General features: G+C 41.2%; 1 protein-coding gene across 1 annotated transcript in view; it reads right to left on the bottom strand.

Annotated features, from left to right (window-relative positions):
- Positions 1-23,120, bottom strand: part of ces2b (carboxylesterase 2b) — a 31,846-nt gene that overhangs the window by 4,259 nt on the left and 4,467 nt on the right. The window contains exons 11-18 of the mRNA XM_037766976.1: positions 22,921-23,070; positions 22,754-22,826; positions 22,491-22,674; positions 10,721-10,868; positions 4,904-5,035; positions 587-779; positions 357-498; positions 76-209 (exon numbers count right to left, since the gene is read on the bottom strand). Coding sequence (XP_037622904.1) covers positions 76-209; positions 357-498; positions 587-779; positions 4,904-5,035; positions 10,721-10,868; positions 22,491-22,674; positions 22,754-22,826; positions 22,921-23,070 — 1,156 coding nt within the window. The remainder of the gene's footprint in view (positions 1-75; positions 210-356; positions 499-586; positions 780-4,903; positions 5,036-10,720; positions 10,869-22,490; positions 22,675-22,753; positions 22,827-22,920; positions 23,071-23,120) is intronic.

Below are 23,120 nucleotides of genomic sequence, written 5' to 3'. Positions count from 1 at the left end.
GATCAAATCCAAACTAGTAGAATACAATCATAGTATATTCATTCTAACTGTGCTTAGTGATTTGAGTTGTTTTACCTGAGAAAGCCCAGAAGTCCCAAGCGGTACTGGATCAGAACCACAACCACATCCTGGTAAGCAGCCAGAGCAGAGCCATCATACATTGCAGCTGACCCAAGAGCAAACCCTCCACCATGGATCCAGACCATGACCTGGGAAAGTAATGAAAGACCTTGATCTTTTCCACATCATGACATCATGACTCATATTGTCATTATGGATTCTTCAAAAAGCAATCAAGTCGTCTTCAACATGTCCAAAGTTATCCAAAGCTGAATCTCAAACTTGCGGCAACTTACTGGGAGCTTGGCATTGTGAGCTCTGTTTGCAGGGGTGTAAACGTTGAGGTAAAGGCAGTCCTCTGAGATGTCTGGGAGCTCTGCCAACTTGACACCGAGTTTATCAAACATATCTATAGAAAACTGTTTATTTTGAACACACCTGAAAGAGAGACATGTTTTTGCAGTGAATATGGGACATAAGTTCTCCAAGTGTGGTATGCAACACCTGAAGCACATGAAGGACTTACATGGGTGGCTGCTGGGTGGCGTCTCTCACTCCTTCCCATCCCTCTACAGGCTGGGGTGCAGCTAGTCTCAGAGCAGGGCCTACGGGTGGCTTGGCAAATGGGATACCCAGGTAGGCGTGGACCCCAGTCTCTTTCCCCTTTACACTCACATACTGACCTCTCAGGCTCCCGAGCTTTGTGTGGACTTCAGGTGCTGTCAGGATATTAGGACTGAATCAAAATCATAATGTAACACAATATCAGTTCAATTAATATATCTATGTAAAAAATAAGGGAACAAATAATGAACTAAATGCTAGTGAACCATTCATTAATGAGTAACTCCCACTCAAATTGTATACAGTAGCTAATGATTATAAAAAGAGTGACGAACAAATCAGTTATAAAAAACGATAATTGATGAATCGTTAATGAGTGTTTCTCTAGTAATTCCTAAAGGAGGACTATATAGTAGATAATGATGTGTTACTAGAGAACAGACTGGGAGATCCTATATTAATGAATCATTAAATAATGATTAGTTCATGAATATATGTGACTTGATCATACTGACCACTGTCATGAGTCGCTAGTGATTAACTCTGAATCAGCTGATAAGCGACAAAAAACTGGTAACAACTCATTAATTACTGATTACTTAAACATTTGTTACTGTTTTTGTGTCCCCCCCCCCCCCCCCCCCCCCACCCCCAAGTAAAGTGAGACATAATACGGAGTAGTTACTGAGGAGTCCCTCATTACATGATCGTTCCTCACTCGTCTTATAATCATTAGCTACTCTATACAATTCTATAAGGTTCTCATTAATTAATGCTTCACTAGCAGTTAGATAGATCATTAACTAATCATTACCTACTCCATCAAATTTGATTGTGAGTTACTAACTAATGGTTCACTAGCAGTTAGTACCTCATTCATTCCCCAGTAACTACTCACATTTTTGTGTACCTTATTGTAAAGTGTTACAGAGTGAATGAATGCCATTAGTGAGAACAAAGCAGTGAATCAAAGAAATAAAATGATATTGCTGAAGCCCAGAAATATCCCGAAAAACACAACAAAATAAGAAGAAAAGAGAAAATACAGGCGGAGGGCAGGGTCTCTGCAGATTCAGACACCACACACTTCTAGTGGGTCAGAAGGTTGTCAAAGTTAACGTGATAAAAACGCCTTAATGCAAATTCGTTTTAACATCACTAATTTCACATTAACGCAATCGATCTTTCCGAGGCTGTAGCGGGCTCATTTTTAAAGCTGGAGAGAAGATACTGGCATTATACACTATTATAATATAATCATAACTAGAAAACCTAAGGAATCCATTGGTACCAACTATGTCTTACTAGCTTGCAAAGGAGGTTAAATAACGCTCCAAACTTGTGCTAAATTTTGGTGAGGAAAAACTGGCATGGTCATTTTCAAAGGGGTCCCTTGACCTCTGACCTCAACATATGTGAATGGAAATGGGTTCTATGGGTTCCCACGAGTCTCCCCTTTAAAGTCATGCCCACTTTATGCTAATCACATGCAGTTTGGGGTCAAGTCAGAGTAAAGGTCAGCACAGCTGTTGTTGCCTGTTGGGCTGCAGTTTGCCATGTTATGGTCTGAGCATATTTTTTATGCTAAATGCAGAACCTGTGAGGGTTTCTGGACAATATTTGTCATTGTTTTGTGTTGTTAATTGATTTACAATAATAAATATATACATATATTTGCATAAAGCAAGCATATTTGTATATATATACATGTTGATAAGAGTATTCAATACTTGACAAATCTCCCTTTGCGGTACATTTTGAACAGATAAAAATGTAATTAATTTGCAATTTATCATTGACAATCATGCAATTAATCAATGAATTAATTAATGAAATGTTTTATTCGATCGAATGAAATAACTTTATAAGGTTGTGTTGATCTAACCTGGTGAGTAAAAAGTTAACACAATAGAAATGATGGCTGTTAAAAAAAGAGGGAGACATATAGATTGATCCTTTAAGAAGAGGCTATCACATTACTCCATTCTGGCAGTTTTACACCACTGAGTAGTATTTGATTACAGTTGTGGCAGCTGCCAATTCTCTGGTGCTTGCTGTTGTTTCCCTTTTCCCTGGTGTTTTTTTGGTTGAGTTGCTGAGTGATTAGAGGGTTATTCAGTTCACCTGTTGCGCAGGGTGTGGGGACTGGCTCTTAAATGATAGTTGAGAGCAGCTTGGTGCATTCCCCTCTTGGCCAATCAGGGTGTAACGACGCCCTTTCTGTAGGGCTTAAAAGAGGAGGGAAACTGCACACCCAGTGTCATTCTGATCTCTCCTTCACTCAATGCAACATGTGTTATCAGCTTTACCAGAAACTCTGGTCTGTTTTGGGCCCTTTTGGGATTCTGTGATCTTTGTGTTTTGTTTGTTGAGAGTGTTGACTCTCCTAGTTGGGGAAACAAGTTAAGTGCCAACCAATTGGGTTACCTGCACTGGGACGTTTAGGTACTATTTGTGCAACGATCTGGCTTGCCTTACAATAGCCTAACGCCTGCAGGCTGTATTTTTGTATTCTATTCATTTGTTGATTTTCAATGAAACCCTTTATACCCATTTCTTTTAGTGTATTTTATTTGGGAAAACTTTAAAGGAGGGTAAAAGGAAAAACACAAACCAATATTTCAGTTTCCTTAATTGTTTGTTAATATAGAGGCATTTGTTCATTATTGAAGAGGCATTTGTTCATTATTATTATTAAGAAGGCATTTTATTTTATATTATTATGTGGATGGGAACTGTTTTTCAGTCTTCTGATTCAGTACCGCCACACAGTCACACCCAAATTCCTGTTATCAGCTTTCAAGCAAAGTAAGTTATTACAACTCGAAACCTGATGTGCTCTTTGGAAAGTTTTCACCTTAAAACACAGTCAGCCTCGCCAGAATAATAGGTGACCTTTTACTTACATAGCCTACTGGTCATGTAGGTCAAGAATGTTATCTATAAAGTCAACAACAAATTCAGTCCTATGAGAAATACATTTAAAGAAGTTACTATAACGTGAGTAGGCTGAGCAAAATTTGACGTTGAAAGTATGTTTAATAGATGAAGCCTGTATTATGTCTATTTGTGGTTTAGTTTAGATTATTTAAGGTTGAAAAGTGAAAGTTTAGTAGATGTCTAATCTGTGAATATGTGCATAAGACAAACAATAAACAGTTAGAGGCTACACTGTAAACAATTGATGTTAATTTACATCAGGATCTCAACAGTATTAACCTGTTATTGCTAAAAACAGTGCTTTATGATTGTAAAATCAGTGAATTAGCTTTATTGTTCTTCACTCACATGTTGTTATGGTTTGCATTCTGTGCTTGTAGCCAAATATAGACAGACATTTTGGAGAAAAGTGTCAACAAGTCTATTATAGCCTTTTTCCCTAACAAGTGCCTTTAATTGTATTTAGTGTGACTATTCCTATGTCTGTAACCTGCTAAGTCTATTCATCTAGGCAAAGAATAATATTTATTAAAATGTGCGTAAAAAATACAACCTAAATAGTGCATTAAAACAAATCAGTAAGATAATGTAAAAGAAAGGTGGAAAAACAGCTATATAATGTATCTTTAAACAAACAGTAAATTAACTTTAAAATACTGTGAAATTAATAAAAAAAAACAAAAAACAGTTCAAACTGTATTTTTCATTAACAGTACAAAGTTGTAAATTTCAGCGACAGTATAATAATGTTAATTTTACAGTAACATAAAGGCAACCCTGCTGCCAGTTCTTTACTGTTATTTTACTGTGGAAATTCTTAACAGTGTAGGTCAATAATGTTACCTATAAAGTCAACAACAAATTCAGTCCTATGAGAAATACATTTAAAGAAGTTACTATAACTTGAGTAGGCTGAGCAAAATTTAACGTTGAAAACATGTTTAATAGATGAAGCCTGTATTATGTCTATTTGTGGTTTAGTTTACATTATTCAAAGTTGAAAAGTGAAAGTTTAATAGATGTCTAATCTGTGAATCTGTGCATAAGACAAACAATAAAGGCTACTGTAAACAAGGGGTGTGCTGTAGTTAAATAGTTGTTATGCATTTTTAAAACATGTAATGAGGTTTTTAAACTGGTCTAAAGTCAGACTATAACTATGTAGCCAGTAAATCCTGTGGTCTGTATCAGAGCTATAAAGCATAGAGGCGATGTTGCTCAGTGTTCTTCAGACTATAGCTGTTTCTGTTAGATCTACATATACAAATCACTGCGTGCTGTTGTTGTCCTCGATGTTGTTGTTGTTGAGCAAAGAAATGAAGTTGTGTCTCCTACTTACCATGCAGGTCTGCAGCAACATGGAGAAATAAAACAAAGGGTAGAAAGAAGCTGGTCTGTTTTCCTCGGATCTTCATGGTGGTTAATCTCTGTGTGGGTTGTTGCGACACTGCTCGGTACAGAGAGGAGGAAGCTCAAAGACAAAATGACGCCTGGTGAGAAGCTTTCCCCTGATTTGACCAAGGAGGTGCTGCACTTCATACTACATGCAGGATAGGCAGCTTTAATTGTAGAGCACATTTCAGCAACATGGCAATTCAAAGTGCTTTACATAAACATTCAAGAACATTAAGACATAATTAAAACAGTTATAAAAACATTAAAGATTTGAAAATAAAAACAAGCTAAAAAATAAAAGCTGTAGGATAGAAGCTAGAATGTTGTATAACACACAAGAGTAAAAGCTCTAGTGCAGTATAAGATCATTATCTGGTTTAATAAAAGGCAGCAGCAGCAAACAGGAAAGTTTTAAGCTTTGTTTTAAAAGAACTAAGAGTTGGAACAAAAAAAAGAAATGCATAAATAAATAAATAAATAATAATAAGACTGCACTCTTCCATAATAGCTCTAGGGGTCATCATCATATATGTTCAGTTCTTCATAAACTCTGAGGAGAGACTTTGCATGTTGTGCTTTACATAAATATTCAAGAACATTGCAACAAAGTGCAAAAGAACATCAAGACATAATTAAAACAGTTATAAAAACATTACAGATTAGAAAATAAAAACAAGCTAAAAATAAAAGCTAGGATAGAAGCTAAAATAGAATATAACACACAAGAGTAAAAAGCTCTAGTGCAGTATATAAGATCATTATCTGGTTTAATAAAAGGCAGCAGCAAACAGGAAAGTTTTAAGCTTTGATTTAAAAGAAGTCCTGCAGGTTTCTGGGAGCTTGTTCCAGATATTTGGTGCATAAAAACTACTACGCCACTAAGCAGACCTGATCCAGATGACCTGAGAGGTCTGGATGGTTCATAACATAGCAGAAGATCAGAAATGTATTTTGGCCCTAAACCATTTAGTGCTTTGTAAACCAGCAGGAGTATTTTGAAATCAATTCTCTGAGAGACAGGGCATGACTCCTAACTAATACAACTAGAGGTCACATCAAACTTTATTAGTATATAGGACCATATACAGGTTTAGTGCAGTTCAAAGTGCTGAAAATAACAGAAAAGACAAACAATTTCAGCAATTGAACAGTTTGATGATTTCAGACCAATGCACACGAGACAATAACATGATACAAATTCAATAAAATAGAATTAAAAGTTATAATAACGGTAAAAGTAGTAAAACAGTGTGAAGTAAAAACTACATTAATAAAATAACAATAAAATAGAATAAAATTAGATACAATAAAATAAGTCTGGTTTAGTTTATTGATCACATACACATTGACATGTGTTGGAAATATCTCAGGATGTATTTTAAGATATGTCTCTTTTAAGTAGAAAATCTAGTGTTACATATGAAGTAACTGGGTCTAATCTCACTAGCAGACTGGTAGACGCCTAGCTATCAGAAAACCGTGTTTAGACTGGATAATGGCTTGCAAGGAATGTATGTATTTATGAAACAAAGATAGTCTATCTCTCTCTTTGTCTGAGTCTATACACTAATACAATCAAGTAGAAGTAGAGGTAAATAACATAAGGGTGTAAGAACATAGAATTATAATTGATCATACTAATAAAGGGATAATGTATGTAGAATATCTGTTTTATATGTAATAGTAATTCAATTGTAGGACTGGGTAATAGCATTTATGGTATGTGTGTACAAGTGTCATCTTTATATCTTATCGAGCCTGGGACAGAGGGAGGAAGGGGGTAGGGAACAGGGTGTTCTTGCAGAATGGATAACGTAGAATGGAGTCAGAAGTAGCAGAAGTGAGAGGTCATCTAGGTCACAAGAAAAGTAACATAACAAAGCTATGGAAAAGTACTGGGTCTTGCCCATTAAGAACGCCCTGTCCCTCCTTCAGACCCTAAAGGTGCATAAATATCAAGTGTAAAGAATGACTAGGCATTCATTCTCTGCGAACTGACCTCCGTGCTGCGTGACGTCAGAGACACATTGATGAATCCAGATCTGTTGTAATAACTCTGTGCAACTATTGATGAGTATATCTTCGGAATAAATTGTTTGACTTTAACTAACATAATATCTTGTGTATGATTTATCTTTGAGCTTGTAGCTGCTTAGAAGACAAACCAACACGCAGAAGGTGAGACATCCCTGAGGGGATTTCCCTTCAATTGGTGACCCCGACGTGATCTTCCAAAAAGAGCGAAGCAAGCGACCAGAGACTGGACGACTCGGTGAGAGAGAAAAACAGGCCTGACAACATCAAAAGGTAAGCAGAACCTGTTAAATCAAATCTGCTAATTGGCATATTACTAAATTTAATCTCTCTTGCTGAGGAGTACTCCTCTCTGTTTTATTAGTTACATCATAGTCGCACAGTAAGAGGATTTGGGATCCTGGGGCTGGGAGCCCACAAAAGGTTAAAGTCCTTATGAATTAATGTTCTGAATTGTACTAACTGATATACTGAACTTGTATTAATAGTGTCATCAGAGGAAATTTAAAACTGCCTCAGATACCGTGCCTACACCGCTGACGAGAAATCGTTAGTAGAAGCTTGTGAAGGTGGGATCTGTTGTGGGGGCATGACGACCCAATTACTCTGAACACACTACTGTTTATGCATTATCCCTGAACTAACGTTGTGTGGTACACAGGTTGTACAGGGGTGGGATAAAATGGATGGGGAATTTGATAGAGAATGTGAGGAACTCGGTGGTTGTAATAAAACAGGTCTGACCTTTGGCCAACAGTGGGCCAAGGTGCGGACAAATGTCATCTGTACTTTCAGTCCGAGGAAGGTAGATGAGAAGGCCAAGGATTTAGATGACTGGTATAATGAAATGGTTAAAACTAAAGTGTTTCCATTCAAGGATTCCACCGCAGCTGTTACCCCGGCAATAAAGAAGTACGTATTAAAACAGCAGACTCAGTTGGCTGATGGACTAAAGAGAGTCCAAAATAGTAACATATTTACACGAGCAAAAGCAAAAAAACATGTTGAACAGCAGGCCAGTTTACTGGCTCAGGCCAATTGCGTTTACCTCGCCGCAGTAGCTGAATTGAGACAACACCTAAAAGGGTTGGAACTCCCGGAAGGATGTTTTATTGTACAGTATGTTGACGACTTGTTGGTGGCAGCACCCTCGGCCGAGGTATGTCTGTCCTTGACGCATGCGTTATTGTTGAGACTACATAGTTGTGGCTATAAGGTCTCTAAAGAAAAACTCCAGTGTTGCAGAGCGCAGGTATCATTCCTGGGAAGAGTGATTACAGCCAAAGGCACTGCTATGTCACCTGCACACAGAGAGTCGATTTTGCATCACCCGAAACCACAAACAGTGAAGGAAATGTTGTCATTTTTAGGACTAACTGGCTATTCCAGACAATATATTCCTAATTACGCGGGGGACACACAGTTGTTGCGACAAATGGTCACTATGGCGGGAATGAGAAACCTTACTGCTGAGTTAGAATGGTCACAAGAAGGGGAGGAGGGGTTCATACGGCTTAAACAGGAAATGGCGGCGGCAGCAGCTTTGGCTCTTCCGGATTATACGCAGCCTTTCCATTTAGACGTATCCGAGCAACTGTCAACTGCTCACGGTGTACTATATCAGAAACAAAGAGGAGAAAGAAAGGTGCTATACTATTGTAGTATCCTTTTGGATACTCCAGAACAAAGAGCAAGTCCCTGTGTCAGATATGCAGCAGCCCTAGCTAAAATAGTAGAGAAAGTCGGACACATTGTCATGCATCATCCATTGCACATTCTCACGTCACATAGTACTGTGGCTTACGTCACCTCTTCGTGTTTTACTCTCACACCACTAAGACAAACCAAGATCTTACAGATCCTTTCCAAACCAAATGTGTCATTCGTTCATGAAGGTTGCAACATGGCAGATGGTATGGGAGAAGGAATAGCGGAGAAGCATTCCTGTATGGAGAAATCAGAACCATTTGTAAAACTAAGACCAGGGCTGGAAGCCCTCCCACTGCCAGAACCACAGCTCGACCTTTACACAGATGGTTGTTGCTTTAGGCATCCTACTGAGGGACTAAAAGCAGGATATGCTGTTGTCTCACTTGTCAATCCCGGTAATCAGCCAGTTACTCTATGTGCGTCCCCATTGGAGGGTAAACAATCTGCACAGGCGGCTGAGCTAACTGCTGTGGTATGTGCGCTTCGTATTGCCGAGGGTAAAACTGTGAATATCTTTACTGATTCTGCCTATGTTTGTAATGCTATACACAGGGACATGTCTGGCTGGGTTCAGGCAGGGTTCAAAACGAGTGGGAATAAATCCATGGCTCATGAAGGCCTCATGAGGGATTTATTGGCTGCCGTCCACCTTCCGGAGAAGGTGGCTGTGATTAAGGTTAAAGGGCACTCAGAAGGGAGTGACCCGGAAAGCATTGGGAATAATGCCGCCGATGAAGCAGCTAAGGGAGCTGCAGGCTATGTTGTTAATAGTATGATGATGTTACAGTTTAATTCGTTTGATGAACTGGGTACCTTTTTAGATGATGTGAAAAAGGCTCAGGAGGACGCTCCTGGGCATGAAAGAAAAGCCTGGGAAGATGCAGGTGCCACTAACTGTGTGTCAGAACTTTGGACAAAGGATGGTAAAACAGTTATGCCAAACAGTTGGATTCCAACTATGTTGAAACAAACCCATGGGCTATGCCATGCTGGTGTGGCCATTATGATGTTTGCCCTTGATGCGTGGTGGTTCCCGCAGAAAAGGAAGACTGTTGTGGACTATGTCCAAAGGTGTGAAATATGTCAAGCGTGTAACATCAGACCTACAGACAAACCACCGGTGGGCAAATACCCTAAACCCCAGGGACCTGGGGAACAGGTGGTCATGGATTTCACGGATATGGGTGTCCGGGTGGGAGGGAAACGATTTTTGTTAGTCATAGTGGATGCCTTCTCCAGGTGGATAGAAGCCTATCCGACTGGAAAAGAGGATGCAAAAGCGGTCATAAAATGTCTGGTGAATGACTACATTCCTAAACACGGTTTCCCAAAACTCATTCGGACTGATAATGGCTCTCATTTTAAAAACAAACATTTGGGAGAAGTAGAGACTGTTTTGGGTCTGGAACACAAATATGGCTCGGTGTACCACCCGGAATCGCAGGGAAAGGTCGAGAGGGCTAATAGAACCATTAAAGGGAAGTTGTTAAAAGTCTGTAAGACCACAGGAATGTCCTGGCCTGATGCACTCCCTGTTGTTCTATTATCCATTCGCTCTTCTGTTAACTCGTCAACAGGGCTGACTCCGTTTGAGCTTACCTGTGGCAGACCCTTTCCCGGTCCTTTGCATCCTTTCTGTGTGCTTCCCGCTGTTGGGTACCGCCCCTATTATCAGTCGGTTAATGCTATTGTTTCAGCTTTCTCCTGTCCAGGTGCTCCTTATCCTGCTCCACCTCAGAGGTCAGAACTCAAGGCGGGTCCCCCTGAACACCTCTGGTTGAAGGTGTTAAAGAGGAAGTGGTCGGAACCACGTTGGACGGGACCACATCAGGTGACAGCAAGGACCTCCACAGCGGTTCAACTGAAAGGGAAAGGCTGCGTCTGGTGGCACTTGACACAGTGCAGTTCCACCAACGGTCCACCACCAGGAGGCGATCTCATCTCCGGCGGCATCGATACAGGGGAGCCAACACCGCCGGAAATCGCTCTGCAGGGACACCAGTCATCGGAACAGCACCTGGGGTAGATGCAAGCTTCTCTGCAGGGACACCAGTCATCGGAACAGCACCTGGGGTAGATGCAAGCTTCACTGCAGGGACACCAGTCATCGGAACAGCACCTGGGGTAGATGCAAGCTTCTCTGCAGGGACACCAGAGAAGACCAACTGACAGACACGTGAGATAACAACATCACGGTCAAAAACATTGAGTAACTGGTTGACTTTTTGCATTTCCAGTAAAATAAAATTGCATGTAAATGAGTTGAAAGAGATACAACAGGGTAAGAAGGTTTCAAGGTCTTGCTGATTTTACAGTTAAAATACGGCTTACAAGAATGAATAGGTAACTCTTCAGGTGGACATATATTCCATTATTTTTTATTTTTTACTGCTTTACAATATAAAGGTTGTAGTACTTTTCGTGCTCCTTGTTCTCCGTCATATAACAACTATAGTTTAGGGAACGTGGGGAGGGCCAGGGTTACTCAACATGGAGTTTCTGTATCAAGAAACCGAGGGTTCCGCAGAAGGGATGGTGTGATTTCATTTTAATTATGTTACAGGAACAGATAATACAAGGATTGTACCGTTCTTTGATATTTCAGTGTGCCAAGGGTGAACTTTAATAAGTTCAAAAGAGGAAATGTTGGAAATATCTCAGGATGTATTTTAAGATATGTCTCTTTTAAGTAGAAAATCTAGTGTTACATATGAAGTAACTGGGTCTAATCTCACTAGCAGACTGGTAGACGCCTAGCTATCAGAAAACCGTGTTTAGACTGGATAATGGCTTGCAAGGAATGTATGTATTTATGAAACAAAGATAGTCTATCTCTCTCTTTGTCTGAGTCTATACACTAATACAATCAAGTAGAAGTAGAGGTAATGAAGGAACTGGCCTTCTACCTCCAAGAGGTCAAGGCCCAGTTACGTGTTGGTTAATCTTGTGTGACAAAGAGATTTTCCAAACAGACGGGTTAAAGCATAATAATACAATTTATTCCGAACAATTAATGTTGCATAAGTAAAATAAAAGAGTTTACAGATATCTGGATCCAACCTACATGTCCCTGACAACATACAGTGCATGGGTCAGTTCGTGAAGTCTGAACCCCGAGCTCTCCCTGATCCAGTCTTTTATGGTTTACACAATATCAATAGTCATGAGGTGTGACGCGTGATGCCTCTGCTGCATTCCTCCTTCCTCGTTATCACCTTCTGGCTCCGTCCTCATGACCTTGGAACATAAAACATCATCTGCCACACTCCCCTCTTTTCTCACCCTTGACTCTATTCATAAAACATCCAATAGTGAGGCCTTTGTATGCATTTTTAGAGTATAATAAATCCAACAGATATTTTAGAGTATAATAAATCCAACAGACCCTCTTTTGAACTTAACTAAGTTCACCTACAGATAATGTTACATACAGATATATTTATTATACGCATAGATAATGTTACGTACAGATGTTTTAATTATAAGCATCATCATGTTACGTACAGATGTTTTAATTATAAGCATCTTCACACAACCTCTTCAGGATCAACATCTTCACTATCCCCCACCATTTCCAGGAGACCCTGTCTCTCCGCTTGGAACATGGCCATCTGATAAGGAGGAGGTGCATCCGGATGCTTTCGTTGCACAGCTGAAATGATCACACGCTCAGTGAGGTGGCGAATGCATGGAATACAACAACAACCACATAGTACTAAGCATCCACACACAGCAAGGATTGAGGAGAATAGAGATACCACCATGGACTTCCATTTCCCAAAGGTACGGTCTAACCAGTCGTTAATGGGGCTGTTGATACCTGAGTCATCGTGCATGGATTCAGACAGCATCCGGAGCCCCTCTAGCGCCTTAGTTACAGTCCCGTCCGGCGCTGTATTATTAGGGATGAAAATACAACATGAGTCTTGGAACATTGAGCATACACCGCCTTTCTCTGCCAGCAGCATATCTAATGCCATTCTATTTTGGATCACCATCAGTGACGTAGGAGCCATTTGTTCAGCTAGTCCGGCAATTGCATCACGAGTTAGATTAGTCAAACGGAGAACATTATAGTGGATGTAGTTAATGCGGTCAACATTTTTGTTAGGAGTGATAGGGATCAGAGCGCTCATTATAGGTATGTTTTCAAAACCTGCAGCTATTTGGTCAGCTAGTTTATATTCATTAGGGGAGCTACCTCACTACATCATTCTTTATAATCTTGGTTTAGCCTTCCCCCCCTTGTAGCCCACACCTTCCACCCTGCTTCTGAGTGAAAGCATTGTCTATTGTTAAAGAGTTACTTGTGATTAGCCAGTTTTAGCAGAGTGCAGAGGCGAGGATGATAAGTAATGTATCTAAACTAGTACAGTCTGTGCTTTCCCAGGTTATTCAGATTTATCTGAGTACACAAACTCTACACAAGGGTCATGGTATTTTCTCTCACATTCCCTAAAACATTTAAAATACATGACAAATCACATTAAGAAAGTTTGTACAGAAGAACGAGGACAAGAGAGGTAAACACAAATGCTACAGCAAACGCTACTAGCAGTTTGCCGTACTGCATGATGCTTCTAGTTTGTTTTCCTGCGCGCAACTGAAAAACTTTTATCTGGGTGATCCTATTTTATACTGGTTTGGGAAAGGAAGTGAAATTTCTCTCTGGTGGATTCTCCCCACCCCTGGTTTCTCTTTTTTATCTATTTTTATCTATTTTTGTCTATTTTTGTCTATTTTAGCATTTATTCTAAGCAACAATTTTTAATACAATGTGATATATAATGTTTTTCAAAAACCACCTAGATGAGTCCACCTAAACAACCATGTTAGCCTGATTTAACTGTAAATACAGGCAAGACCTTGTAACCTTCTTTCCCTTATGTGTATCTCATCACAGTCACAGTTTATACAGTATATGAAAAATAAAAAATTATACGTGACCCTCTTTTCACGTAGCCTGGGCTCCTTGTGGGGCTGCCTCCTCTGCTTCAGGTCCTGTCCTGCTGCTGGAGCACTGTGTTAGGTGCCACCAGTTGAGTCCTTTTCCTGCAAGCTGCACAGCTGTTGCAGTTCTGGCCAGAACCTTGTGTGGGCCTGTCCAACGTGGCTCCGACCACTTCCTCTTTAACACCTTCAACCAAAGGTGTTCCGGGGGTCCGGAGTCAGGTCCTGGAACGTCCTCTGTGACAGGGGTGACAGGTTTGTCACCTGTATAGGAGAGAGCTGACACAAGAGCATTAGCCTTCAAATAGTATGGTTTGTAACCGAGGTCAGGAAGGGGAGAGGGGTTTTGGGACGGCCCTGGGAAAGGTCGGCCACACGTAAGCTCAAATGGTGTGAGTCCTGTGATTGTGGATCATACACAGTGCCAAATTTGTGTTTTAGTCCCAGAGCCTTTTCAACAGATTGCAGGTCTTTATTTTTGAAATGTGAACCATTATCTGACCTGATCAATTTAGGAAACCCATGTTTCGGAATGTACTCATTCACCAGACATTTAATGACTGATTTTGCGTCCTCTTTTCCCGTAGGGTAGGCCTCAACCCAACGTGAAAATGCGTCCACAATTACTAGGAGGAATCTTTTCCCCCCAGCCCTTACTCCCATATCTGTAAAATCCATAAAGATTTCCTGTCCCGGGGCAGTGGGAGAAGGATGTTTTCCTGCCCTAGGAGTGATGGTCGGTCTGATGTTACATGTACTACATACGTCACACTTATTCAAGAAGTCAGTTATAGTAGCATGTTTCCGGGGAATCCACCAGTGGCGGAGATCTCGTAACATCTGTTTGTGGCTTTTATGGTCAAGTCCATGAGTCTGAGTCAGTATTGAGGACATCCAACAGGGGGGCATAACTATTTGATCTCCGTTATACCATATACCATCAAACTGTTCTATAGCTCCCTTATCTTCCCAGATGGTTCGTTCTGCTGCTGTGGCAGATTCCTGAGCTTGTATGATGGAGAAATCAGTTATCTCAGAACCGAGATCTGCTGTGGTCATGACCATCATAGTAGGTAAATACCCTGCCGCCTTTTTAGCGGCTGCATCAGCTGCTTCGTTTCCTATACTCTCTAAATCAGTGCCCTGACTGTGTCCTTTCACTTTGATCACAGCTACCCTCTGTGGTAACTGGATTGCTTCCAACAACTCTTTCATCAACTCCTCATGAGCCATAGGTTTATTCTGACTAGTCTTAAAACCCGCTTGCACCCAGCCAGACATATCTCTGTGAATTGCATTGCACACATACGCAGAGTCTGTGAAAATATTCACTGCCTTCCCTTCCGCTAACCGCAGAGCACAAACTACAGCCGTAAGTTCTGCTGCCTGAGCAGATTGTTTCCCATCAAGAGGTAACACATTATATGTCAGCCTTTGGCCTTCATATGTAAATGAGAAAATGTCCTGTAAATGATCTGCTAAGGGCAGGCAAAAGAAGGCGTTAGCCAAATCTATACATGTGAAAGATGTATGGGCTGGGGTGAGCATCGAGAGAGCAGAGTGGGGGTTCGGTACTGGTGTAACAGGAGTCAAAACCAGGTCATTGATGGCTCTTAAATCATGAGCCATTCTGTATGAGCCGGAGGGTTTGATTACTGGCAAAATGGGAGTGTTCCACTGAGAGTAAGATTTTCTTAATACTCCCGCCTTTATCAGTCCTTCAATCGTAGGAGAGATACCCTGGGCTGCTTCCACTTTATGCTTATACTGAGGTCTCCAGATAGGGCAGTAAGTCTTCATCTCGAAAGTTACCGGTTCCATGCTGCACCTGCCAACATCAAAGGGGCCCGTAGACCACAGTGAGGAAGGGAGAGCTGCCAACATGGAAGTGGCTCCTTCACCATCTAACATCTCCCTACCGTGGTGGCGTGTTAGTAACTCATGTTTGCAAAGACCTGACACTGCATTGTAAAAAGAGAGTCTATATATGTTAGAGGATGGTGAGATTGAAACCCCCAAAAGGGAAGTGGGAACCCAGTCTGTCAGAGCGACTGCTGCTTTAACCATGGGGCCTAAGTCTTTAGCCTGATGTTTTGGAGCTATGGCTAGGGACACATGGGGAACAGCTTCTTCTGACATGCGATACCATTGTTCTTGTGCTGGGGTTAGTTTTACTGCGGCTGCTACTCCTGCTGGTGCTATATAAACATCTCTTACCCCTATCCCCCAGGTTGTATCTAACAGGTTCTGTTGGAACTCATCTTGATACGTAAGATCATTATTTCTGTCATAATTCAGAGTGCAGTGGGGAGGATCGGGAACAGGGAGGTAAGGGTGTAGAGCCCTAATCCATGGTTGCCACATGTTGTAAAAGTCAATCAGAGGGTTTCGGTCGGCTAGCAGGGCCCAATATATGTCTGCACAGGGTGGTGGGGCATCAGGTGAGGTATCAGGACTCAACATGCACATGCGATCAGCACTGGAGGGCGAGGAGCACACCATTTCTTCTCCTCCGGGGAAACTCACTATCACAGCTTCTGGTGAACAATGTACAGAAGCCCCCAGTGCTGCCAAAACATCTCTTCCCAGGAGATCACGTGGACAATCAGGTGCATACAAAAAGGGGTGCTCCATCACCTGTCTCCCAAGCCGGACAGGAAGGGGAACAGTAAAAGGCAGTCTTTGTTCAGTGCCGGAAAATCCCAAAACGGAAACATAGTGAGAGGAAAGGGAACACATAGGTTCAGCTAAGGTGGAGTAACGTGCTCCCGTATCCACCATGAACCATCTTCGCTTTCCGTTCACTGTCAACTGGAGACAGGGCTCTGCCAGCCTCTACCCCTCCATCTCCGTCGGGCACCCCTATGGGAACATTCCTGGTGTATATGGACCAGGTGGAGGTCCCTGCGCAGAGTACCCGCTGTATGCCTGCATTGGAGCTAGCTGTTGGTTTGGTGGAGTCTGTATTGTTGGCTGATATGACTGCTGTGGAGGCCCTCTCATCTGCTGTTGTTGTTTCTGAGGACAGTCACGTGCCCAGTGATCCGGGCTTTCGCAGATGTAACAACTGCCTCCTCTTGGTTGGGCATACCCCCTCCCCCTGCCTCCTCCTCTCCCTCTGCCTCTATTCCGACCTTCATGATAAGGGGGCTGCTGATATGGGGCAGCTTGGTAAGGAACATGATACTGGGGTTGATACATAGCCTGTGACTGGCCCTGCAGTGGATAAGGATTCTGTGGCGGGGCTGGAGCTGGTGTTACATTTTGAGCCATCTGCGTATCTTTTTCTTTCCCTCCCTTTTTTTTATCTGTCGCACGAGTCCGTGCGTCTGCCAACTGTAATTTAGTCAACTGAGCTACCATCTCTTTTAATGACTCACTTTCCTCTTCCTCCTCCTTGGTTTCTGCATCCTGATGATGACAGAAATGTGTTTCCCATCTTGATGATTTTGCCCCTGCCATATCTGGATTCTCTTCCATCTTTCTCTTAACTCCTTCCGGAGCATGTTTTAACAGAGCTATTCTGAACAGAGACTGCTGTGATTCTTTATCTGAGTTCACCCCCGTAGCCCCCGCCCACTCTGTCTTTGCTCTTTCTATGAACGTGCGTCCACTCTCCCCGTTCTTAATCTTAAACACCAAGCTGTGGAGCTTGCCCGCTGGTATGGGATACTTTTGTCTAATAGCATTACCGAAGGAGGTAGCGTAGGGGTTAAAGTTCCAAAGTACCACCTAACACTTGAAACAATGGTGCCATAACTTCGTTTGTATAATCACTGTCCTGTGGGGTTGGTACCGGACTAGGGGTAGGAGGAGGATAAGGAGGGGGGTTGGGATGTGGGCCAGGTGGGTACTGCTGATGGAGGGACATATAATGTGGCGGCTGGCTAGTATGTGGGTTTGGTGGTGGGGGTGCGCTAGGACTGGGTGAGGGTTTCACTAGTGGTTTTGCTTCAGCGGTTTTTGCGTGGGTGGCTTTCGTCTGGCTGCCTAAGGCTGATAGTGCAGCCATCTGTATCACATTATATTTTACCAATTTACTTGCCAACTCGTCTTCTTTCTTCCTCAATTTCCTCCTTACAAACATATGTCCCTTTTCTTTGTCTTGTCTTGCTTGCAGCAGCTTTCTATGAACCACCTGTATTAATGCTCTCATCACTGGCATGAATTTGGCTTCACTTCCCGTGGCTGGAAAATGCCCTTCCTTCACTGTCATGTTATACCACTCATCTAGGTCTTGAGTCTCTTTATTTCTAGTCTTGGGATCAAATGTACAGATTACATTGGTCTTAACTTTAGCCCATTGCTGTCCAAATGATAAACGGGGAGGCCCACAGCCACCCCGTTCCTCACAGTCTTTGTCACATTCTCCGTCCATTCTGTCCAGTACTATTTCACACAGGTTTATTCAGTTTATGACAGTAACTAGATTCAGAGTAAATGGGTCGCTATGCCCCTCGCTGTGATCCTACCAACATAAGCTTCTACTGGACACTTTGATGTTCCAGCGATGTTGGCCCAGTATCAACAGTAAGTTTTAATTTTCCTCTGAATACTAGTTATTAATGTACACTCATACAGTTTTTATTACTAAACGGGCAGCTTTCCTCCTCTTAGTCTTTACCAAAAGGGCAGCTTGCTCCCCTAAATTAATTCAGCTTTCCTCCTTTTAGCTCTACTAAAAGGGCAGCTTTAATTCAGCTTTCCTCCTTTCAGCTTTACTAAAAGGGCAGCTTTAATTCAGCTTTCCTCCTTTTAGCTTTACTAAAAGGGCAGCTTTAATTCAGCTTTCCTCCTTTTAGCTTTACTAAAAGGGCAGCTTTAATTCAGCTTTCCTCCTTTTGGATTTACCAAAAGGGCAGCTTTAATTCAGCTTTCCTCCTTTTAGCTTTACTAAAAGGGCAGCTTTAATTCAGCTTTCCTCCTTTTAGCTTTACTAAAAGGGCAGCTTTAATTCAGCTTTCCTCCTCTTGGATTTACCAAAAGGGCAGCTTTAATTCAGCTTTCCTCCTCTTGGATTTACCAAAAGGGCAGCTTTAATTCAGCTTTCCTCCTCTTGGATTTACCAAAAGGGCAGCTTTAATTCAGCTTTCCTCCTCTTGGATTTACCAAAAGGGCAGCTTTAATTGAGAAAGTCTTTACTTCTGCAACATTTATCACTACAAAGGAGATTCAGCACAACAAGAGAGATAATTTAGAGTAAGCCAATATGCAGAGTTCGATAAAACAGGTTCTGCTCACCTTTAAGATTTCAGGGATCCCTTTCTCTCTCTCGCCGGTCTGTCCGTCCTTTGGACACGCTTCTCAATGCCGAAGATCACGTCGGGGTCACCAATTGAAGGAACTGGCCTTCTACCTCCAAGAGGTCAAGGCCCAGTTACGTGTTGGTTAATCTTGTGTGACAAAGAGATTTTCCAAACAGACGGGTTAAAGCATAATAATACAATTTATTCCGAACAATTAATGTTGCATAAGTAAAATAAAAGAGTTTACAGATATCTGGATCCAACCTACATGTCCCTGACAACATACAGTGCATGGGTCAGTTCGTGAAGTCTGAACCCCGAGCTCTCCCTGATCCAGTCTTTTATGGTTTACACAATATCAATAGTCATGAGGTGTGACGCGTGATGCCTCTGCTGCATTCCTCCTTCCTCGTTATCACCTTCTGGCTCCGTCCTCATGACCTTGGAACATAAAACATCATCTGCCACACTCCCCTCTTTTCTCACCCTTGACTCTATTCATAAAACATCCAATAGTGAGGCCTTTGTATGCATTTTTAGAGTATAATAAATCCAACAGATATTTTAGAGTATAATAAATCCAACAGTAAATAACATAAGGGTGTAAGAACATAGAATTATAATTGATCATACTAATAAAGGGATAATGTATGTAGAATATCTGTTTTATATGTAATAGTAATTCAATTGTAGGACTGGGTAATAGCATTTATGGTATGTGTGTACAAGTGTCATCTTTATATCTTATCGAGCCTGGGACAGAGGGAGGAAGGGGGTAGGGAACAGGGTGTTCTTGCAGAATGGATAACGTAGAATGGAGTCAGAAGTAGCAGAAGTGAGAGGTCATCTAGGTCACAAGAAAAGTAACATAACAAAGCTATGGAAAAGTACTGGGTCTTGCCCATTAAGAACGCCCTGTCCCTCCTTCAGACCCTAAAGGTGCATAAATATCAAGTGTAAAGAATGACTAGGCATTCATTCTCTGCGAACTGACCTCCGTGCTGCGTGACGTCAGAGACACATTGATGAATCCAGATCTGTTGTAATAACTCTGTGCAACTATTGATGAGTATATCTTCGGAATAAATTGTTTGACTTTAACTAACATAATATCTTGTGTATGATTTATCTTTGAGCTTGTAGCTGCTTAGAAGACAAACCAACACGCAGAAGGTGAGACATCCCTGAGGGGATTTCCCTTCACATGGCAGTGAGATTCTTTGTTCCTGTTTGTTACTCTCTCATCCCTGTATAATAGACAATCGATCAATCAATCGATGGAATAACAATAATAAAGTAAAATATTATCATCATTATAAACATTATAAATATAGCAGCAACAATAGCAAATTGTTCGATGAAATATGAGGTAGGAAATACATACACAATTATAAAATAAATACATAGTCGGGAAGCGTGCTGCTATGTGGAGCGCTACCGCGCAGTCGTTAAAGCAGCAGTGGGTATTGGAGCACATATGATTAAAAAAGGTAATTTTTTATAAAACTGTCACTATATCCTGACAGTAGTGTATGAGACAGGTAATCTTAAAAAAAAAAAATCATGTGCCTCTGTGTCCTCTGGTGCTCTTAATGGCATCTGCAAGATTGCACAGACCGGAAGAAAACAACCAATCAGAGCCGAGCTGGAGCCTTGCTGTCTCTGAGCAGCTGTCAATCACTCGCAAACTCCAATCAAACGGTCAAACTAGGCAGCGCTGATCAAATATGAATCAATATTCTGTTACTGTAATGCCTATTTCTCACCTCCAATGTTTTCAGAAACATCTTGTAGTGTACTGTTTAGCTGTAAAATGAGAAAATTTGTTACCCGGCAACCATGTTGAGATCAGCTGAGGAAATACCAAACACCGCCCACCGGCCGAAGCAAACTCTACAACTTCACAATAAGTGAACAAAATAATAACCATTCTTAAACAAAGGCCTATAAGTAGGTTTTACGTTTAAAGATTTCAACAGTTCCAGCAGCTCTCAGATCCTCAGGCAGACTGTTCTAGCGGCTCGGAGCATAATGTCTAAAAGCTGCCCCACCAAAAGTTTTAGTCCTGCACTTTGGAACAACTAATAGACCAGGAATTAGGACCATATCAAACATTATTCTCAAATTTACATTCATTATCTCTCCACTCCACAGCCCAGACTTGGTGTTGTTGTAAGTGCTTGTTTGAGTTTGGCAAAAACTGTCAATCCCCTCAGGATTCCAGGTCAAAGGATAATTTGGTCTCAGTCCATAGTCATGCTCTGCAGAGTCTGTGCTAGTTCAGCATATTCATGTATCCATTAGCAACAATAACCTTTCATACAGTGAAAAATGCCATCATTTACTTCTTTGGAACTGATTTTTTCAAATTGTTGTGGCAATTCAAAATTAGTTGTTGTCTAGAGTGACGAGAGAGAGAGAAAGAGAGAGAGAGGCGACAGAATGCACAAAACAAAATATTTGTCTATCAATTAAGGACCTTTAATGTGTGCACACATGGCGTCACTCCTAGTGAATGAGCGCCCTGCAATGCGTTATATACAGCCTTATAAAAGTAGTACAGAACCATAACACACCTCTCCACCGTGGCGGACTCTGAGGCTGTAGGGCAGGGGAGAAAAAATAAAAAGGGCACCAGCGCACAGAAAGTTTCTAGCATGTAGGGCAGCCTTTATTGCACTGGACTTAGGGCCTCCCTAGAGGGCACTTTATAATGTTTTCTCCATTTAAGCCCCCCCTAGAGGGCACTGCATCTCATTTTCTCTACTGGAAAGGCACCTAGAGGGCACTTTATAATGTTTTCTCCATTTAAGGGCACCCTGGAGGGTATGTAGAATACAAAAAAAAATAATAAGAAAGAAAGAAAATGATCATACCAACAAGTGGACAGTCAGAAACAAGTAGTATTTACATACAATGAAAAGCATAAGAAAAATAAATGATCAAACACTTGATGCCTTGATTTACATATTCAAAAAGGAGTGAGAAGAACTATAAACGTATTTAATCCCACCCCTTCTCCATAAGTCAATTATTAATTATTAACCAGCTTCCTTATTGAGCCATACATATACTCTATTTAAATTTTCCTAAATTTGTCTAACTATAATAATTATTATTTATAATTATTCTAACTATAATTATTACCTTTAATCTGTGTCACACAGAAATATAAATTAATTACTGATATAATTATCCTTATCAAAATATAAATTTGTTATCAATCCAGAATACCAATTCATTACTTATAATATAACTTAATCACAATACCATCACAAGTGTTTCACTCAATTGCTTCCGAAGATTTTTATTTTATATTGTAATCCAGATTTTTAGGGAGATATTAAATATGTAGGCAAACACTGTAGGGGTATCATGACTTAAGGTGCCCTTCTAAAGTATTCACCCAACTTTAAGTTTTGACTTGCCACTGCCACATCACACACAGCTTTTGAAAATACATTTTGAAAGGATCTCCTTTCCAAATGTCATACAATACATTGCGCTATAGGCTACAAAAAGTACTAAGAAAGTACTTCAATTTGTTAAAATATTTTCATTATTATTATCATTATTGTTATTATTATTCTACAGTTCGCTGCGCTCCATCTTCTCTTTGTGTTGTCGGACCTTCTCCGGGAGAGTCTGTGTCAGGAAGACGAACCGGTCCTTCTTCAGGTGTTGACCAGTTACCTGCTCCTTTACATCAATTGACATGTAGTCTTCTTCTGCTCCATAATTTGGCCAGTGGACAAGGCCGTCCCCATTAGGAGACCTACACACACACACACACACGTTATAAACAAGTCTTATCTTCATGTGTATAATAACTTGTAATCAGGGTGAATTCCTACCCTGTGCGGGCAAAGTTGGCCCAGTAGCTCATCATGGTTCTGCTCAACTGCTCATCATCTTCATCACATGCACCTAAAATAATGATACTCAGGTAAAACACTTTCCACTCTAGGAAACCCAGATCTCTGGTGGTCTATTGAAATAGTGATTTTTATATTGCATTTACCGGCTAATTTGACATGGGTAGTTGTGAAGCAGAATCCAAATACTGTAAGGATCTCATCTCCATGGTCACTCCCAACAAAGCTTGGCCTTTTTGCCTTCAGGAATTTGAGAGTATGCTGGTACTCATACAGGTATACAGGGGCACCTGCATCTAGTAGTAGACAAATGGGTGTGATCTGTCTCATTCAAACAATGGTTCTT

The sequence above is a fragment of the Sebastes umbrosus genome, chromosome 4, assembly GCF_015220745.1.
Source record: "Sebastes umbrosus isolate fSebUmb1 chromosome 4, fSebUmb1.pri, whole genome shotgun sequence".
Taxonomy (NCBI): Eukaryota; Metazoa; Chordata; class Actinopteri; order Perciformes; family Sebastidae; genus Sebastes; species Sebastes umbrosus.
The sequence above is the reverse complement of the archived record's forward strand: the minus strand, read 5'-3'. Positions and strand labels throughout refer to the sequence as shown.